Source organism: Phoca vitulina, unplaced genomic scaffold (genome assembly GCF_004348235.1).
Source record: "Phoca vitulina isolate PV1807 unplaced genomic scaffold, GSC_HSeal_1.0 scaffold32, whole genome shotgun sequence".
In the NCBI taxonomy this organism is placed as follows: domain Eukaryota; kingdom Metazoa; phylum Chordata; class Mammalia; order Carnivora; family Phocidae; genus Phoca; species Phoca vitulina.
Genome location: NW_022589735.1, coordinates 5,412,869 through 5,434,017, shown reverse-complemented (window position 1 = coordinate 5,434,017; position 21,149 = coordinate 5,412,869). Strand labels below are relative to the sequence as shown.

Genomic DNA, 21,149 nt, shown 5'->3' with positions numbered 1-21,149 from the left:
CTTCAACTTTTTCTTAGTCTCTTTTGGACAAAGTGCTAATCATCTTTTCTTTGCTCTTTTTAATCATACCAAGAACTCTATTTTTTTTTTTTTAGATTTATTTATTTATTTGAGAGAGAGAGCACAAGCAGGAGGGGCAGAGGGAGAGGGAGAGAGAATCTCAAACAGACTCCCTGCTGAGTGTGGAGCAGGACGAGGGGCTCGATCTCATGCCCCTGAAATTATGGCCTGAATCGAAACAAGAGTTGGACACTTAACCAGCTGTGCCACCCAGGTGCCCCCCTACCAAGAACTTTTTTTTTTTTTTTTTAAAGATTTTATTTATTTATTTGACAGAGACACAGCGAGAGAGGAAACACAAGCAGGGGGAGTTAGGGAGGGAGAAGCAGGCTTCTGCTGAGCAGGGAGCCTGATGTGGGGCTCGGTCCCAGGGCCCTGGGATCATGACCTGAGCCGAAGGCAGACATTTAACAACTGAGCCACCCAGGCGCCCGCCTACCAAGAACTCTTTTTTTTTTTTTTTTTTTTTAAAGATTTTATTTATTTGATAGAGACACAGCGAGAGAGGGAACACAAGCAGGGGGAGTGGGAGAAGGAGAAGCAGGCCTCCCGCAGAGCGGGGAGTCCAATGCGGGCTCGATCCCAAGACCCTGGGATCATGACCTGAGCCGAAGGCAGACGCCCAACCGCTGAGCCACCCAGGCGCCCCCCTACCAAGAACTCTTAACGCTACATGTAATGTGATCTCATTGGTTACATTTGAAACTCTAAAAGTTTTTTGAAACTCCCAGAATAATAAGCAGCCATTATATAATGTGGATGATGTTCCACCAGGTTCTGAAAGGCTATCTTGGCAGGCAGTACAGTGTTTCTGAAAGTCATCTACAGTATTTCCTACTGGATCTCCATGACATGGATAAACATCCAGTGTAATCCTAGTAATACGAATAATGTTTTCCTCTTACTCATCAGGTGCCAATGAACTGGCTGTACAGAAAGCAAAGGCAGAAATCACCAGGCTTATAAAAGAAGAACTGATTCGGCTGGTGAGTGAAAACCTCAAAGACTTACTTAATTTGTTTTAGTAAATATTTTATTGAACTATAATAAAAATTCAGAAAAGTACACAAGTCATAAACATATAGCTTGGTGAATTTTCATGAAGGAAGCACACTGATGTCATCACTGCCCAGATCAAGAAACATACTACAATACCAGCATTCCAGAAGCCCCCCGCGTGCCCCTCCTGTCACTATTCATCTCACCCAAATGTAACAGTGTTCTGACTTTCAACATGGTAGATTAGTTGCACCTATTTTTGAACTCCATATAAGTGGGATCGATTGCTGTGTACTCTTTTGTATCTAATTTCTTTGACTCACCATTACTTGGAGGAAATCCATGTTGTTGCATGTAGTAGTAATTAATTATCTTTTGTGGCTGTGTAGTAATTTAATTTGTGAATATACCCACAATCTATGTATTGGACATTGGGACTGTTTTATTTTCTTTTTTATGAATAACACTTCTCTGAGCATTCTTTTTTTTTTTTTTTAAGATTTTTTATTTCTTTATTTGAGAGACAGAGCATGAGGAGGGGGGAGGAGGCAGAGGGAGAGGGAGAAGCAGACTCCCCACTGAGCAGGGAGCCCTATGTGAGGCTCAATCCCAGGACCCTGAGATCATGACCTGAGCCAAAGGCAGACGTTTAACCGACTGAGCCACCCAGATGCTCCTCTTTTTTTTTTTTTTTTTCCTTTTATTTGAGAGAGAGAGAGACAGTGCCAGGGGCAGGGGCAGAGGGAAAGGGAGAGACAGTCTTAAGCAGACTCCGCGCTGAGCTTGGAGCGATGTAGGGCTTGGATCTCACAACCCTGAGATCACGACCTGAGCCGAGACCAAGAGTCGGATGCTTAACGAACTGAGTCACCCAGGTGACCCTTCTCTGAGAATTCTTTCATGTCTCTTTTGTACATACAATATGCTTTTCTCTTGGGTGTATACCTTGGGGTAGAATTGCTAGTTATAGTGTAGACGTAGTTAGCTTTACATAAGTTTTGCTAAATAATTTTCCAAAGAGGTTATGCCATGGAAAAGGCATCTTTTTATAGACCACCTTCCCAAAGAAGGTGAACACATCCCTGTGTCTTTTTTTTTTTTTAAAGATTTATTTACTTTAGAGAGTGCACACAAGGTGGGGGAGGGGCAGAGGAAGAGAAGCAAACTCCCAGCTGAATGTGAAGCTGGCATCGTCGGGGCTCGATCCCACAACCCTGAGATCATGTCCTGAGCTGAAATCAAGAGTCCAGATCCTTAACCAACTGAGCCACCCAGTTGCCCCCATCCCTGTGTCTTTAGTAACAGCTGAAGCTTGTAAACTCCCTATCATGTGTACACTTTGTCCTTTGTCTACAAATGTGTGTTTGAGGTCTTTCCTAAAATTCCCCTTACAGAACTTTCTTTGGGGGGATAAAAAGTTTAAAGAATAGAAGCTATACAAAACAGGAAGGAAGAAGAAAAACAACCTTTTCTTTTTCTTTCTTTTTTTTTTTTTTAAACTTTAAATCAAGGGCTTTTAAGACTATTTCACCAAGGAGTAATAGAGAAAGAACCTTGATGCCACCACCATTAGTTGGTTCAAAACTGTTGTCCAAGAGTAGTCACATGAACACAGACAGATGACTGGTTATTGAAGAGTTTATTCTTCCTCAGTATAATAATACTAACATTTTCTGTTCTAAATATCTGGTAATGCTATAAGTTTGGAAAGGAAATATCTTTGACATGTATTTTTTTCTTTTTCTTATTTTTTTCTTTACTTTTTCTGACTATGTATCTTTTTTTTTCTCTTGTAGCAAAATTCATACCAACCAACAAATAAAGGAAGATACAAAGTCTTATAAAGCATCTGGAGAAAACTTTTTACTTGTGCTGGTCTGTGACACATGTGGCAGTTGTTGTCTTGTTTACAATGTATTGTAAATTAAGATTTTTAAAATTCTGTCTTGCTGATTTTTTTAAATATATGAAACCAGTATTTGCTAAAGAAATCTTCTTTCAGTAAGTACCACCAGAATTATCAAACTGTATTTAAAGCAGGCCTGTTTTCAGCATATGATGTCCTTTAATGTAAACTTTAAATATCAATATTTTAAATATCTGGATAATATTCCAGAAGTTTAAAAAAAATGGAAATATTTGGACTTTCTATTGACAGTAATAAAGTATACAAGTCACTAAGGGGCTCTTTACCTTATCCTCTTGAAATGAAATTGTGATCATCTCCTCAAAAAAAGGTAAAATTCTCTAATTTTGTGTCCTCCCCCCACCCTCCTTGAGCTTAAATCTTACTTGACTCAGTGGAACAATATGAACTGGACTTAAGAATGTTATAATAGAATTTTTACAAAATGTTTCAGTTTTTGTTTCAATTTTTATCATCATAAATGGGCAATAGTTGGACTGCTTTTTGGTTTTGTAAAATTAAAGATTTGTAGTTTAAGAGTTTTTTGCATTTCTTTACACTGCAAAGAGTTTTAGTATTTACTCCTTTTAGGTTCCCCTCACAATCTCTAGCTCTGCGTCTAGATACTAAATCTTTTTTACTCTTCCTTAAAAGAAAGTGATTTGTAGCCTGTAAATATTAATGTTTCCTTTTTCCTCTGAAAGTGTTTGTTTATACATCTGTACATAAAAACAGACTACTAATTTGAATCCACATTTTCTCCAGGATTATTGAGTAGGTTATGAATTTTCTTTCTTAAAAATTTCAAGCATAATGGTACCTGTGTTGTAGACTTAGATTTAAGCATCTCTCAGTGAAATTTAGCTCACAAGGAGTCATAAATTATATTTTTGACCCTTCAGATATAGTTCCTGAATATTCTAATTTAAATTGTTATGATTGGATCACCCAATATTCTTTTCAAGACTCCTGGTGTATTAGAACTTTGTATTGTTGTCACTTCTTGAAAAAAGAAAATTTCCAGGAATTAAATAGATATATTTCTTAAATTAAGAGACAGAGAAGTTTCTGAATATTCTTAAGAGTTTTTTAAAAAGAAGAAAATAAAGCATACTAAAATCATATTAATAGGACATTAAGTGGTTAAAATGACAAGGAGTGTCATTTCTTCAATATAGTTATTCTTACTGAAAAACTAAGATGGATATAACTGGGAAATATTCTTGGATCCTTTCCATATCTACCTTCTTTCTTGGAAGAAGAAAACAGACCAGACACATGTAACAGGAGAACCAAATAAACCATTTACTCTAAAATGCAGGCATCTTGGGCTCCTTTTCCTTTCCTTTTATTTATTTGCTTATTTTTATTACCATTGATAGTTTGTTTCTTTTGATAGAATATATGGCAATCTCACATTGGTGACAATTGGTGCTCCCTTCAGCCTCCTGGATCACTTTGAGATTCAGAGTTTTACATCATTTTAGCATTACTACCTTTATGTTTGTATATCTAGATGTAATAAACCACTGATAGTATTTTGTCCTAAAGTGAAACACATTTCTCTGTTACAACATTTTTTAGTATCACACTGATTCTTTGATTTTTAAAATCAGAATGATGTATAGACTAAATTGTTTTTTAATGCAATATCAATATTTGCTCATGTTTTCTAAATTCCTTATAAAATAAAGTTAATTCAACCTACACTTTCCTAAAATTATCTCTGCTGAAATGTTTTATGCTGTTGCTCTAATTTTGTTTACATTGGTAGGCATGTGAGAGAAGTATTGTACTCTCTGTATCTTTATTAAAAATTCTAGCAACCCTACTACCCAGAATATATGGTTCTATCCAAAAATATCTTCCTGAAGAAGCCTCTTAGTCTTAGGTTGTGTTTGTATTTGGCATAAGACAGATAGGCAATAGGTGAAATAATAGTTCATGTGCCAGTTGGCATTTTGCCACAGTGCACTCGTTTTACAAAATGGGAGTATAGACTTTAACAGTGATGGCTAAGTTCTTTCCAAGTCATTGTCGACACTTTATTATTTGATATGTTTCATGTCTTCTCAGCCTCATTGGTGTACAGATGGTGGTCAGCTGCACCTGAGACTGCAGTCCTTCCTCTGAGCCGGGTAGCCCCGACATGTGAAGTTGTTTGTTTGAGCAGAACCAGCTCTTGAGTACCTGGGATTTATAAATCTTATAAAGCCAGCTGTGGGATCTGTTTCTAAATAGCATATCAGCACTGTAAGGATCACAAGCTAGAAAGCAAAACCTCCAAAGTTGTAACTTAGTTTATTAAAATGTTCTGGTTTTGTGTTTTGTTGATGATGGATGCTAAGCTCTTACAGCGGGCAGGAGTTCTAAGTAGCTAGCCCAGTGTGATCCTTGAGATCAGATGCTTCCTCTTAGATTTGAGTCTGGAGCTACTAGTTCTTCACAGTTTGGTACATAGTTTTAAGAATTGGAATCTGCTGGCATTTTTTTATGCCTTCTGCTTCTGGCATAAAAAGCTGAAGTTAAGATGGGTGTGTAAATATAAAGACAGAGTGAATGAATATGTGTGGAGGGATGTCTTATCTTTTTATTCAGTTTAGGTGATATAATCATCAGAAAACAATAATAAAAATCTCACTTGAGTGGGCTCTTTGGCTTAGGAATATAATCATCATCTTACTGCTTAATGTTAGGCAAGTTCTCCAGAGCTAAAGATGGCTACATTTCCCTCTCTAGTTAAGGATCGTCTGGTGTTTTAAATTGCAGGTATTTGAAGGTCTTTTTTTTTTCCCCCTTCTCTATCAACTTATAATTTTCCTCAGGCAGGAATCCCAAGTAGAAATGTGAAGAAAAATTGTAAACAGACATTTTCTTTGCAAAATCTCCACCATATCAGTGATCTCACCTTTACAGTGCCTTCTTGCTTAGCTGGTATTTGTGCATTTGTAAGTACATACTATCAGATCACATGACTGGAGAGGAATTTATATTTTTGAAGTTTTTATTTTTAAATAATCTCTTCACCCAGTGTGGGGCTCGAATTCACAACCCCGAGATCAAGAGCTGTATACTCCACGGACTGAGCCAGCCAGGCGCCCCGAGGAATTTACTTTTGATTATTTTTCTTGACTTTATTCTTTTCCAAATATGGCTTCAGCTTATAGAAGTTCATGATTTTGAAGCTCTAGCCTTTCAAAAGAAATTCTAACTTTGCATTAACCTTGGGGAGGAAAAACAAGTATGAAATAAAAGTTTTAACAACGCTTTGGAAATCTGGAGCTCAGAGTTACCCTTTCAGATATTATTAGGATTACTGTAAAAGCTAGAGTTTCAGAATGAAAAAATTCCTACATCATTTTTAATATATGGAAATACCTGATAGTTCATGTTTTGAATATTAGACCCTTTTCACAGTTTAACCTATTATGGAATAAAGAATATGTGAGGATTCAGTATGAAAAATGGGCTTTTTGTCCACAGAAGCAGCATATCGTTTTATTTATTTTTTAAACATTTTATTTATTTATTTGATAGAGACAGCAAGAGAGGGAACACAAGCAGGGGGAGTGGGAGAGGGAGAAGCAGGCTTCCCACCGAGCAGGGAGCCCGATGCGGGGCTCGATCCCAGGACCCTGAGATCATGACCTGAGCCGAAGGCAGAGGCCTAATGACTGAGCCACACAGGCACCCAGAAGCATATCATTTTAACTTGGCACTTGGTAGTAGATGGATTTCTAGCAGCTTATCAACTCCAGGCACTTCTTAGCAGCCTCGGATTTAACGTGTCTGTGGCCTTTATTTCTGAATTCTTAGTAGGCTCTTAGGTGCCTGGATCCTGCAGTTCAAGGATCCTTGAAGGCATTATTTTCTGTCTGTGCTTTTGTCTATGGAAGTCTTCTGAAAGCTGAGACCCCCAGAACTGTATTGTTGACTTTTGCAAAAAGAGTCCTTTTTATCTCCCAAGCCAGCCCAGGGCCCAAGTCACCGATTTGGAAAGCTTGATGGAAAGAGCAGGGGGGTGAATGCCTGGGAGTTCCAAGGAGAACACAAGCTCCTCTAAAATTTTAGGGGTCTAGTGGTGCTATTTAAGTGTGTCTGGGGTGGTAATGGTTCTGTGATACACTTCAAGTTTGAAAACTACTGATAATCTTCACTTTTTCTTTTGTTCTTGGATTTTGACTGCCTGTGATCTAACGTAGTGATCTTCAAAGTGGGGCACATGTATAGTAAGCCATTTGGAAAGCAGGAAGAAAATACTAGAGCTATTTGTGTTACTTTTTAAATCTCATCCTTTAAGTTTTTTTGTTTTTTTAATTTAGAGAGTATGTGTGAGCTGGGGGTGGGGCAAAGAGAGAGGGGAGAATCCCAAGCTGACTCCCCACTGAGCACAGAGCTGATCCCAAGACCCCGAGATCAAGAGCCAGATGCCCATCTGACTGAGCCACCCAGGCGCCCCATTCTTTAATTTTTTTTTTTTTTGTAGCTTTTATAATATGTTGTTTCGTGACATGTGTTTAAATACAATATTACAATATTGGTAAAACAGTTCATGTACATAATTATAAATAAATTTACTATATTGGGGGTACCTGAACAACCTTAGGCAGGTTGCTTAAATGCTTTAAAACATTTGCTTTTTCATATGTAAATAGATGTGGTAATACCTGTCTTCGGGTTGTTGTGAGGATGAGGTGAAATAGAACATTTAAAGCATATAAAGATAGTGCCTGGCATATGGTAAGCATCCAATAAGTATCAGTACTATTATCATTACAATGGGTGTAGGTTTTCTCATGCTCTATTTATATATTGCTGTTATTTTCAGTATTGCTATAAGCTGTATACCTAGTGAGAACAGTCCATGGCTACTGATAAACTAAAATCTAGAAAGTGAGATTCATTTTTTCTTTGTGTATATTTCAGTTCAAGTGAAAGTATTTAGGAACACTTGTTGCCGTAGTTCAAAGGTCTCTAGAGGCAGCCAGCTCCTGGCTCTAGACAAATATTCCTTTTATGGCCTTCCTTTTGCATGTGTACAACCACCATTTATCATTCAAAAAATCTTATTAGCTGGTCCTCTGTCTGATCTGGCCTGCCCAGAGCCAGGCTGAAGCTGTTGGAGAAGGAATGAAGAATGTTGGATCAGGTCCAAATTGTATTTCAAGGGTCTATACTTTGAAGAAGAAACTTTGGTTGATAAGTCAGAGTGTGACATTTAAAAGAGTGCTCTTGTTGCACATGAAGTGATGATAAATGGCTCTGCTCTTGAAAAAGCCTCTACATTCAGGACTAGTTACACGTTTTATCTGTGTGTACTATATAGCACCTCATTAAGGCCAACCTGAGATGATTCTCAGAAAACAGATTACTGCATTTAACACTGTATTCTGGTTATCAACTTGAGTTTTTGTCTACATCACCAGAATCTATAAACTCCCTGAGGTCAGGGACCATGTTAGTCCCGTACCCCCAGGACTTTGCATTCAGTAAATATATGTTGAATTGACTAGTCGCTTGTCCACAGTCATATAACTAGTAAGTGGTAGACCTAGATTTAAATCCACCTCTATCTTTACCCATTAGCTCATTTAATTTCTTATCCCTGCAAGGAGGACATTGTCTTCATTTCACACATATGGAAACTTCTGGAAAGAACAGTGACTTGCCCAAGGTACCATAGGAGACAAATGGCAGAGAGGCATTCAAACCCAGGAATGTCTGACTCCATGTCTTATTCTGGCTATCTCTCCATTAGGCCTGCAAATCATCGGACCTTATTAAGACAAAAGTTTGTGTTTCTTAAGTGGTTTTATGTACAAATGCCATTTCAGAAAAAAAATACAGAGTTACGGATCTCGGATAGTCATGGTCTGGGAGTGCTACAGTGCATTTTCAAATTCCACTTGAAGAATAAAAAAGAGGACTTGCGTGGAGAAATCCTGTTTTAACGTTTTTTGGAAGGGTACTTAATATGTCCTCAAATCTGTGTACATATTTTAGCTGTCTTCTACATTGGTATTTTCCTTTTATAAATGAACAGTACAGGTATAATCAGTCCTGTTCTGTAGTATTTTATAGAAGTAATGAGTCAGAATATTTAGAATCTTGTTAGGGAACTACGCTTGATGGAAGATGAATAGGCCACCTTGTTTCATGTACTCCATTTGGTTTTCCTGTTGCTCCTGTCTTTGCTACTGGCAGCAGTGCCCGGACAAATGCTGTGCTCAAAGCAGAACTCAGTGCTAAGAACTACCTCCTCACACAGTCTTCACTGCACAGGCAAAAAGGAGAAACACCGCCCCTAGCCTCTCAGCACTACCTAATAAAGGGTCTTCTAGGCAACCTTCTTAATTCTGGATCCTTTCCTTTCTCACATATTCAAATTCACAGCGGGAAGAACTGGGGAAACCAATCCCTTCTAAGTGGCTTGTATGGGGTGACTGATACGCTGGAAATTTTACAATAACTACATAAAGGGGGGGGATTTTGTAAGCAAACTACGTCTAGTCCCATCCCTTCTTGTGATGGTGTAATGAAGAATATGGCAATTTCTGAGGTCTTGAGTATAAAATCTTTTATTTTTTTTTTAAAGATTTTATTTATTTATTTGACAGAGACACAGGGAGAGAGGGAACACAAGCAGGGGGAGTGGGAGAGAAGCAGGCTTCCCGCTGAGCAGAGAGCCCGATGCGGGGCTCAATCCCAGGACCCTAGGATCATGACCTGAGCCGAAGGCAGAGACCTAACGACTGAGCCACCCAGGCGCCTCCATGAGTATAAAATCTTTTAAAAATTATAGCATGTCCCACAAAATGCGGCTCTTCGTTATCACATGATTCTAGGCTTGAGGGTCCAAACGCCTTATATTATTTGAATATTCCCCATTTTGTTAGCAGGTGGAGGTCTCATCCTACCTGTCCATAACCAGTAAAGGACAGAAGCTGAGTCCTTTCAATATGCTTTGGAAAGCATCTGACACAATTAGGCATTAATCTTTACCAACAGCGCTTAAAAGGCACACTTTCTGGAACCAGATAGCTGGATTCAAATCCTGACTCCATCACATTAGTCCTGTAATCTGAGAAATGGGGTCAAGTAGGAGTTCCAACATCACAGAACCGGGGTGAAAATCAATCCTGTAAGGAAGTTACTCCCCTTCCGGACGGTCTCTGCCCATCTGCGGCGTACGGTCTGCACCACAGCCTGAGCTGCATGGGCCTAAGCCCCGCCCCCTGCCCGTCCCCACCACGCGCAAGCGCAGCCTGGCTCCGCCGGCGACCCTGCCCAGGCTTGCGTGCTGGTCGTCGGCGGGAGACTGGGTCTCGCGATGTGCGTGTGCGTGTGCGTGCGCGATCCTTGCGAGCTCGCGCACGCCTCCCCTCGCAATACTGGGCTGTGGCGGCCTCTTCCTCTTGCGTTTGGGGCAGGACCCTGAGCGGTGGCCGCGGCGAGAGCTGAGCCCAGCGTCCGCTTCGCCGCCACCGCCCTCGCTGCCTGCCCGTCTGACTTGGGCTCTTCGCTCAGTGCCGAGGCGACAGGCTGGGAAGGGAGCGGCGCCGGCGTGAGGTTCCCAGCTGATGGGCAACCCCTGGGCGCGCTGAGGGGCCGGGCTACCAGCGGCTGAGGTAGGTGGGCGCGCGGGGGTTTGTCAGTCTGGCTCCGAGTCGGGGCGGCGGGAGCTCGTGGAGAAGGCGAGGAGGCGGCGAGAAAGGGGGCCCAGCCTGCCGGTGCGAAGAGGTCTCCGACCCACGTCTGAGGAGGGGCTCTGGCCCAGCCCGCAGCGAGAGGAGGGGCCCCGGACGTAGCCTGCTCGTCCCTCGGCGTGGAGCCATTATTGGGGGGAAAATGCCTCCTGCGGCGGCGGGGGGGGGGGAGGGGTCACCTTTTCTTTTCTTTGAGAGGTCAAAATTAGCAGTCCTCCCTGTCCCCCGTTAAATTAAAGCCTGCCGGCTTCGAGATGGACGTCTAGATGGAGTGGTCTGTGGACTTCTGCAGCTTGCAGAACTCCCAAGTGCACGGATAGCGGGCTATGAATTTTGTTGGTTGGAGGGTATACGACTCTTTCTCTGGTGTGGGCGTGTATCTTCTGCAAAGTTGTTATTGTTAATGCATTAATAATCGCTTTTGGTTACAACAGGTAATACATTTCTAAACGCCTCTTGTCAAATAAGGATTCTGGCATGGGGGAAACTGCGCCGTGGGGCACAATTAAGGGGTAGAAAGAAGACAAAGAAGGCCGTTATTTATGATCTGTCTTGGTATCAAAACTTTCCGTGGTGGGACAGGATGCATGGCTTTTGGCATTTGTTTTGGCCCTCGCTGAATAGACTTTCTGAGTGATGTGGGTCACAAATGGACTTTCATTTAGAATTATAAAAATATATATGATTCTGTATAATCGTTGTAACCCAAATGACCTAAAATAAATCTCTCAGAATTAGGTGATGTTTGATCTTCGGAAGAGAACAGAACTTGGGATTTCTTGAAAGAAAGATATTCTCCATGTTTAGAAAGCTTCAGGAATGCTTTGTGAAGTTACTAAAAATAGTTGTAGTTCTTTATGTTGGCAGTAATGAGTACCACATTCAAGAAAAGGGAAAAGAATTATAAAGAACGGCTCATCCAGGGACTTTCGTGTTTAAATACAGTAAAACAGCTTCAAGAATAGCAAGTTTTCGTGTGTGCCTTTTTTTTTCCCTTAAAGATTCATTTATTTATTTTAGGGGGGCGGGGGGAGGGGCAGAGGGAGAGAATCCCAAGCGGACTCCCCGCTGAGTTTGGAGCCGGACGCGGGGGCTCAGTCCCACGACCCAAGCGGAAATCAACAGTCTCTCAACCGACTGAGCTTCCCAGGCGCCCCAGTGTGTGCTTTAAAAGTTCTAATTTAGTCATAGTTAAAATATATAGAAGCTCCTAGTTGACTCCCGTATATTCAGTGAACCATTTTTAAAGGTAATTAACTTTTGATAGGCTACACATTGTGTTATGTAACTCTTGGCTTTCATTCAGTCCAAACTTTATAGAAATGTATTCATTCTGACTCTCTTTAAGAAATGTGGCCTGCATACTTTCACTGAACTCTGTACTGTATTATGGGAAGAGTCTTAACAAGGAAGAACAGTATGCTGCCAAGCCCTGAAGTAGGAGACATTATTAAGTGTAGGATTAATTAATGCTTGTATATATAAATACTGCTTACAAACATATATATCGTGTGTGTGTGTGTGTGTGTGTGTGTGTGTGTGTGTGTATGATGATGCACAAAAGGATCTAATGCTGTTGATTCCCATCTTAAGAGGTTGAAATCCCAAAGTAGAAAGGATGGGTTTTAGCTCTTTCCTTTTTAGTTAACTACATCAGTAACTGTCATAGTAGATTAATTTCTTTTCCAACTTTTTTTTTTTTAAAGAGAGAGCTCAGGCTGTGGGTGAGCAGTGGGGAGAGGCAGAGGGAGAGAGAGAATCTTAAGCAGGTTCCACACCCAACTTGAAGCCCCGCATGGGGCTCTATCTCACGAACCTAAGATCATGACCCTTTCGAAATCAAGAGTGGGACACTTAACCAACAGAGCCACCCAGGTGCCCCTCTTTTCTAGCTTCTTAATCAGTTATTGAGTAAGTAGAATACTGTACTGGTTTTTTGACGGTAGCAGGGAAGAAAAACAGAACATATAGAAGATGTGACCTTAGAAATGTTCTTTAGGTCAGTGTCTCATTGTTTGTCCATTGGAATAAACAACTTTACTCCTGTTTTGTGTCCTAGTGCTTAGAACAGTGTTTTGCATGGACTTGGCTCTCAATAAATGTGAGCCGTGTCAGAAGTAAATTAACATAATACAAACCAAATCCCTAAATTCCTGGAGAAGATTAAAGGAATTGGTGAAAGGTGCCTTTCTTTCTTTCTTTTTTTTTTTTTAATTACAGGTCTACTTTTTAAATAGTGTATTTTTTTTTTTCAGTGTTTGTTGGTGTCTGAGTAGAAGATACTGGCCATCTTGCCTTTAAGAGCCTAACGTAATGTAAGCTGGCTCTGTATCCTGAGCGCTAATATATGGTGAATGTTCTGACAAATTAAGAGGAAGTAAAGTTAAGGGAAGTAAGGTCCAGAGGAAAGGTTTTGGTAAATTAATGATAGGAACTTAAAAGGCATGAAATGTAAAGCACTGAAATAGACTGTAGGAAGAAACATTTTCTTCCTTTACTGTCAGTGCTGGTTGTGGAAGGAAACTTGTACCTTTCTACCTCGTTTTACTAGAGCTTTCCTTGCAGCAGGGTGATTTCTGAATGATAAAATTGAAAAGGGGGTAACTTTTTCTCTTAAAGTCTTCTCAGAGGTCTGTGTTTCTCTTTGTTTTTGCATGTGGTCTCTAGTCCAACTTTATTGGCAATAAACTAGTATTTTGATTCCTGTCTAATTCCTGTTTATATGTCTCAATTAGTTTATAACTTGAAGGGGAAAGGAATGTGGTTAGTCCCTTCACAGATTCCAACAGTTTTCATTTTAGTATAGCTAGGTCATTCTCATAGTAGGGGGTGAGTTTTGCCCCACACCCCCACCTGCCCCCATGCCCCCCGCCAGAGAATATTTGGCAATGTATGGGGAAACTTTAGGTTGTCAAATTGGGAGGGAGAAGAGAGTGTGGTTACTGACATCTAGTGGGTAGAGGCTAGGGATGCTCCTAAGCATCTTAAAATACACAGGACACCCTCTCCCCCCAAAGAATTATCTGATTTAAATGACAGTGCTATTATTGAGAAACCCTGATGTAGTTGTGTATTATGCTGAAATTGTTGGTTCTGATATCAGATTACCTGAATTCCTATTTGGCTTTACCATTTCCTAATGTGTGACCTTGCAAATTGGTAAAAATCCCTCCTTTCTGTAAAATACGGCTAATAATAGTATGTTCCTCATAGAGTTGTGTGGATTAAATCAGATAATGTGCAAAGTGCCAAGCTTATTACCTGGCACATAGAAAATGTTCAAAAACTGTTAACTTTCAGCTAATATTACTACATTTGGAACACATCTTGATCTGTCTTTATTTCTGAGCTGAAATTAGAATTTGAGCTGGTGAAGTGATAATAACATTTCTTATTATATCCTTGGGGATTGAGCAAAGAATTACTCCTTTTAATATTTGTGTTAACTCACTTAAATTGTTTTATGTTCTCAAGTCTGTAAGGCTTCTGCCATAAACAAATAGCTTATCATTGTAGATATTCTTCCTTTATAGTTAAGACTTTAAGCCAGCTGGCGAATAGCTCTGTATCTGTTGATTTTCAGGAAATATTTAGTAATTTAACAAATTCAATTCTGTGACTTGATTCCCATTTCCTTTTGCCTTTATAACTGAGGTTTTGGTGCAATTTTACATGTATGGTGTGTGTAGGCAAACATTAACAGCTTAGGGGCTAGATCTTACTATACACCTGTGACTCTTTTTCTAAATCTGAATTGGAACTCATATCTTTATTTTTCTTACCTTATTGGAATATAATACTTTAGTTTCACTACACTCATTTTCTGGGGCGCCTGGGGGGCTCAGTCAGTTAAACATCTGCCTTTGGCTTGGGCATTGATCCCGGGGTCCTGGGATTGAACCCAGCATCGGGCTCCCTGCTCAGCCGGGAGTCTACCTCTCCCTCCTCCTTCCCAGCTCATGCTCTCTCTCACTCACTCTCTCTAATAAATAAGTAAAATCTTTAAAAAAAAAATAAACTCATTTTCTGTGTGTCTAAATGATACGGCTGTTCAGTGCTGACCTGTTATGGTAGTGGTTGTAATATATACTTTATAAAGAAAAAAAAATCACGGGGATGTTTTCACAGACAGAACAGAGACTGGACTCTTTGTTAATTAGTCAGTCACAGGGCTCTTTTAAGGGAAGAAGATTCACACATATTTATGATCAGGAAGAAATTGCACATTCAGCTTTTTGTCTTGATAATCATACTTCAAAATAGAAGTATTTTATTATGATTGTTACCTATATTTTTGTAGTGTAATTCTCAATTGTATAAGTGTTGGTTCATTTTAGCTAATGGAAACCTTTGTTCACCCTTTATGAATACTTCCTCCTGTGTGGATAGTTTGGATTAAAAGTTTTTGTTTTTTGGGGTTTTTTATAGATTAGTTAATTTAAAGGGGTTCAGTACCTTGAGAGATTGTGTTCTTAGCTTGGCACATTCCGTGTTTTGTAAAGTGTAGCATACACTGAGGATCCTTTTTTTTTTCCCTTTTTTTTAAAGATTTGTTTATTTTAGTAAGCCAGCGAGATCGAGAGCACATGCGCGAGGGGGGAAGGGGCAGAGGGAAAGAATCTTCAAGCAGACTCCCTGCTAAGCACGGTGCTTGAAGCAGGGCTCTATCTCACGACCCTTGAGATCATGTCCTGACCCTTGAGATCATGTCCTGAGCCCTGAGCCGAAACTAAGAGTCGGATGCTTAACTGAGGGAGCCACCCAGGTGCCCCAACACTGAGGATTCTATCAATAATAAGTTATAATAAGGAGGAAGTGTCCACCTTGTGGCAACTATGGCCAGATCAGATGTGTATATGTGAGAAATAAAAGGCCAAAAGAAGACATTCTAAGAATGTTAGGCAAATGGAAAAAAAAAAAAAAAAGAATAATGTTAATAGAGTTCTTGTGTTTGTTGTTACCCTTTTAGGGTTTCATAATCTAGAAGAAAAGAACCTATAAAATGTAACAGATTTAGGGGCGCCTGGGTGGCTCAGTCGTTAAGCATCTCCTTCGGAAGCTCAGGTCATGATCTCAGGGTCCTGGGATCGAGTCCCACATCGGGCTTCCTGCTCGGCGGGAGGCCTGCTTCTCCCTCTCCCACTCCCCCTGCTTATGTTCCCTCTCTCGCTGTGTCTCTCTCTGTCAAATAAATAAATAAAATCTTTTTAAAAAAATGTAATAGATTTATTCTCTAATTATCCACTTTTCCTTTTCCTAAGCAGTGAACATTATGGCTACTAATGCAGTATTATAGTTGAGTTATCTTGTGTGACTTATGTCCATACCCTTGGTTAAGTTGAGGAAAACAAGTATCTTTGAATCCGCTGATGTGTGTTTGTTTATAAGTGGTCTGGAGTCCTGCCTGTCGGCCTAATTTTAGGTAGCCTGCATAGTTTTTGGAAGACAGACTATTTTCCCACTGAATACTGTCATACAGGTATATATTTGTATATGTGTATTTATGCATATTTGTCATTTATTTTTGGTAGAAAATGATGCATCCTGTTGCCAGCAGTAATCCGGCTTTCTGTGGGCCTGGCAAGCCTTCCTGCCTCAATGAAGATGCGATGAGAGCTGCTGATCAGTTTGACATATATTCCTCCCAGCAAAGCAAATATAGCCACACAGTCAGCCACAAACCAATGGCTTGTCAGAGGCAAGACCCATTAAATGAAACACACTTGCAGACTACAAGTGGCAGAAGTCTAGAGATAAAAGATGAACTAAAGAAAAAGAAAAATCTCAACCGATCCGGTAAACGTGGCCGACCTTCAGGAACCACCAAATCCGCAGGATACCGTACCAGCACAGGCCGACCCCTGGGAACCACCAAAGCAGCTGGATTTAAGACAAGTCCAGGCAGACCTTTGGGTACAACCAAAGCTGCGGGATACAAAGTCAGCCCAGGGAGACCTCCAGGTAGCATTAAAGCTCTATCCCGTCTTGCCGATCTTGGTTATGGCTGTGGCACCGCTGCTTTTCCTTACCCTATGATGCATGGCAGAGCAGTTCATGGGGTAGAGGAAACCAGCAGCGAAGTCAAGCCACCCAATGAGTGAGTGAGGCAGGAAAGGAGGGCCAGGTTTAGAAGGAATATTGTGAATAATCCCAAAGCTTCTGGTTTTATTTTGACATACATGATACTATGGCCTGGGCTTTCCAAATTTGTTTTCCCGTTTGATTTGTTTTCCTGCCTTTGCTTAGAAACTGCCATATGCTGACAGATGCACTCAGGGCATGAGCAGTGGCATTGTATTTGTATATAGGTTCAAATGTAATACCTAACTAAATCATTTTTGCTTTTTCTTTAGAGTTCTGGTTGTGTCTCATATTTCATTACTCCTTTTGGGCCATTTTAAATAGATGCTTTATGTGCTAAACAACTGAAACCATTATACCTGTTAGTTTGTGAAGTAAGCCTACAATATAATAAAGATAATATCCAAGGTATTTTTAACTGATGGAACAAAGCAAACTAATGATTCAGGATTACTTGAGGTAATGGCTGTGAGTTTTTGTAACACTTATTTTCATGAGACAGGACACAGATATTTGTATGCTTTGGCATTTACATAGACTTCAGATGTTAAAAATCTTTTAATGGTCTAGGTTTAAGCAGCAGAAGCTTATTTATTTTATTTTATTGATTTACATGGTATTAATTGATTTAACCATCATTCCTAAAAGAATTCTTTAGTGTTTGCCTTTCAACAATGATACGTTGTGTATTTTTTAATTGCCTAAGAGCATATATACCAAACACTACAAACAATTCATATTTACACAAAAATTGAACTTTTTAATGAAAACTGCACATTACATTTCTGGTGAAATATGCATTCTGAGAATAGCATACATAATATAATAGAAAAAGAAACATTCTTAAGGTCTGCATGTAGCTGTAGTCACTACATTTTGCCTTTCATATATTTAGTTTTAAAGCATTATACTTACAACATTTATTAATGTTGTTCATTTATTCAAAATTTTATTAGTTTTTTTCCTGAGAAATTGTCCCATTGCATTAGCACTTATGGTGGTTTCAGGTTTATATCTACCAAAGGACACAAATTGAATGGTAGAGTCTAAAACTGGTATAAACAAAATGCAATTGTCTGTCAGAACCCAAATATTAAGAAACATATAGGAATCCATCTATGCATGAATCATGTAAAAATATGTTGATTAGTTTAATTAAACATCTAATTGTGGCTCCAGTGAGACCACTTCATCCAAAAGAAAATTTTTTCCAACAGTGTTTGCTTCAGAAGCAAGATAGAAAAGAAAAAGTATTGGGTAGATGTGTATGGTAGGGACAGAGAGAAATCACTCTTCTCCCCTTTCTGAAAGGAATAGTCTTCGTTAATATACATTTTATTTATTCTGAGTTTGTTCTAAATAAAATAAACTATTACAAACTTTGGATTTGAAAAAAATTCCACTCAAATTGTGGAATTTTAAATGCCTTTGAGATTATAGTGTAGATTTGCAGGACCCAAAAACTTTTAAAATAATTAGAATTTTAAAAGGGAGCACATTGTGTTATTTGGGCTTGCTCTCAGTTAATGCAAACTCTCGTTATTGCAAATGGATGTCATGTTTCGTACCGTTTCATCAGGAAAAAAGCAGCAAGCCTTCAGGCGTTCCAGTGATGCCTGACACAATGAGCTGGACTTAATGCTGCTCTTTATAGTAGGAGGTGTTGCATTGTATGTGGGGACTGTGTGCACTGGCATCTAAGACAGTGAGTGACCTCAACAATTTCAGCTTTGCACAAACCATAGAAAACAATATTGGATGACTATATAATAAGTTGTAACATTCTGGCAGCTAAATTGTTACAAGGGTTTCTCCTTACAGAAGCTTAAGACATAAAACTTTGAATAATTTACTCAGAACAGTATAACTTCTGACACACACAAATGCTTACATCTTTATTCATATGTTTATCCAGTTTTGATATGTATCTGTCATTTAGCTGTTTCTCAAGGTGATGTTCAGCAGTTGGCTACTTAAAAATCCTCTTTTGAGTTCCTGAAAATAGCTGTTTAATTAAATGTTCTACCGTAGGATAATGTATATCACCGTTAAGGATTTGGTTGCCTCTTGTTTTATACTGTGTCCATTTGACAGTTCCCTTTAAGTTTATTTTCATTCCTGATTTTGTTGTACATACCCTTCCCTTTCTCTCTTGCCTTTGCTTCATTCATTCATTGCCCTGCCTCTTTCCCATCCTTCAGCACATCTACTCAGTGGTGCTGTGCTGTGTGTCAGAAGATAAAGCAGGTGTATTATTGTATAATGAATTTTGTATACATGTTAATGAAATGATGAAATCAACTAAAGGAATTCTGTTCATAACAGTGTTTATTAATATCAGGAGGCAAATGGCTACAGTTGTGAATGGTTAACATTGTTTAGAAAGCTGAATTTTCTGTTCATGTAAGCATTTACCTGGAGTAATTAGATCTGTATGGTGGTGAGCATCTCCTGATTCCACTTTTCTCCTTGTGAACAGTTTATTGGTGCCATGCTGAAGAGAAAGACATCTAAGTGATAACATGAAGTCTTAAAATATAAACTATTTTTACTTCTCTATAAAGACTACATTGTGCATCTTTTGTAACACTGTCTCTTGTCATGGTAAACACTGAAATAGCATGTTAAACAATTGCCTATACTTAATATAATCAGTTGGGGAAAACTGGCCTTTTCCTCCAACTGTGTGATTGTTCCTTGAAAGGTAAATTGCTAATTTTATATTGTATAATTCTGTTCTTCATAAAATAGGTTTCACTATTCTATATTAAAACTGTTGGTCAGAAAATGATCTGCTATTCAAGTAAGTTTGCTTTACTTTTTTTCTTTGAAAACTATTTTAACATGCCTTATTTATTATCATATTAACAAATAAGCAGCTAATACAGATGAAATTTTCATTTTTTGACAGATATAACCTTGCATAACTAATCTTTAGTATGGGATGATTTTGATACTATCTTTGGAGTTTTGCACTGGATATTAAATACTGGCATAATGTATTGGAAGAAAATAAGTATCTGATTAATTTTTAATATTTGGGGACATTTTTAAAAATCAGTGTTCAATTAGACTAAAATATTCTTTATATTTTTTATTTACTTTTTAAAGAAAACATCTGTTAAAGTAATAAAAGTAATCTTCATTCCAAACTGATGTTTGTGTGAATTTACATGTATATTTTCATGATGTAATAGAGTTTCTTTGAGTTAAGGAGGAAAAAACAATTATCTGGATCCATTTATTAGGTTAAAGGTGATCCAGCCAGTGTAAGAAAACCAGTGTATGGGCTAAAGAAAAAAAAACCTTCTCCTTTATATTCTAAGAAGCTTTAAAAAAATAATTCAGGGGATGTCGGCGATACCTGCTGCTCTTGTCGGTCATTGTCTCTGATATGCAGTGAAATTTTATGATCCCTTTATGATATAAAAATTCACAACAGTTAAAAACATTTTTTTCCTTGGACATAAAATATTTAGATGCTATTATATTTTTGTTTTTATTATGGCTTACCTATATGCTATTAAACTCTAGGATGTATCTAAATCTTTCCTTTGCTTTTCCCTCCCCCTCCTCCAAAGTAGGTAAATCTGTATGCTCACATACAATGTATTTAATTTTTGGAAATTTTAATGCTATAGTAAATCAAGTGTGTGATTTATAGTAATCAGACCACTTTGATTCTTTAAGTTTCACAGTTTCCTTTTTCCACAGATAATTACAGAGAAAATAATTACCAATTAACTGATACAAGCACGCTGTCCTCTGCTGTAAAAAGTCTGAATAGATACTGTGTATGTTTTTATGTCCATGAACTTGAGCTACTCGTGTGCAATTATGTGTATGGGAATGGAGTAGTGTTCATGATTTGTATCTACATCATCATATGGATGTATATTTATTAATAAAGTCATTACTTTAAAACCAACTATGTTTACTGCTTTATTTTCTTAGCACAATATTTGTGAAGTAGAGGAATGGTAAGTAGTAAATCTTTATCATGACTGGATCTCGTATTTTCCTGGCTGTGCTTTTTGAAATCTGCCCCTCTGTACTTTTGTTTTTCTCAAAATAGTAATATTTGTATATCTGTAATTTAAAATCCTAACTTTTTTTTTTGAAGATTTTTTTATTGTTATGTTAATCCCCATACATTACATCATTAGTTTTAGATATAGTGTTCCATGATTCATTGTTAGTGCATAACACCCAGTGCTCCATGCAGAACGTGCCCTCCTCAATACCCATCACCAGGCTAACCCATCCTCCCACCCCCTCCCCTCTAGAACCCTCAGTTTGTTTTTCAGAGTCCATCATCTCTCATAGTTCATCTACCCCTCCGATTTCCCCCCTTCATTCTTCCCCTCCTGCTATCTTCTTCTTCTTCTTTTTTTTTT

General features: G+C 38.7%; 2 protein-coding genes across 3 annotated transcripts in view; both read left to right on the top strand.

Annotated features, from left to right (window-relative positions):
• DDX46 (DEAD-box helicase 46) overlaps positions 1-4,800 on the top strand; it is a 72,934-nt gene extending 68,134 nt beyond the window's left edge. Inside the window, exons 22-23 of one of the 2 annotated variants that reach the window (XM_032425176.1) lie at positions 973-1,046; positions 2,856-4,800. In XM_032425176.1, the coding sequence (XP_032281067.1) occupies positions 973-1,046; positions 2,856-2,903 (122 nt within the window). In that variant the 3' untranslated portion in view covers positions 2,904-4,800. The remainder of the gene's footprint in view (positions 1-972; positions 1,047-2,855) is intronic. The other variant, XM_032425175.1, reaches the window with a different exon arrangement.
• A 5,453-nt stretch (positions 4,801-10,253) lies between these two features.
• Positions 10,254-20,680, top strand: CUNH5orf24 (chromosome unknown C5orf24 homolog). Its single transcript, XM_032425328.1, has 2 exons — positions 10,254-10,593; positions 16,203-20,680. The coding sequence occupies exon 2, from the start codon at positions 16,206-16,208 to the stop codon at positions 16,770-16,772; it is 567 nt and encodes a 188-aa protein (XP_032281219.1). The 5' UTR covers positions 10,254-10,593; positions 16,203-16,205; the 3' UTR covers positions 16,773-20,680.
• Positions 20,681-21,149: the final 469 nt, after the last annotated feature.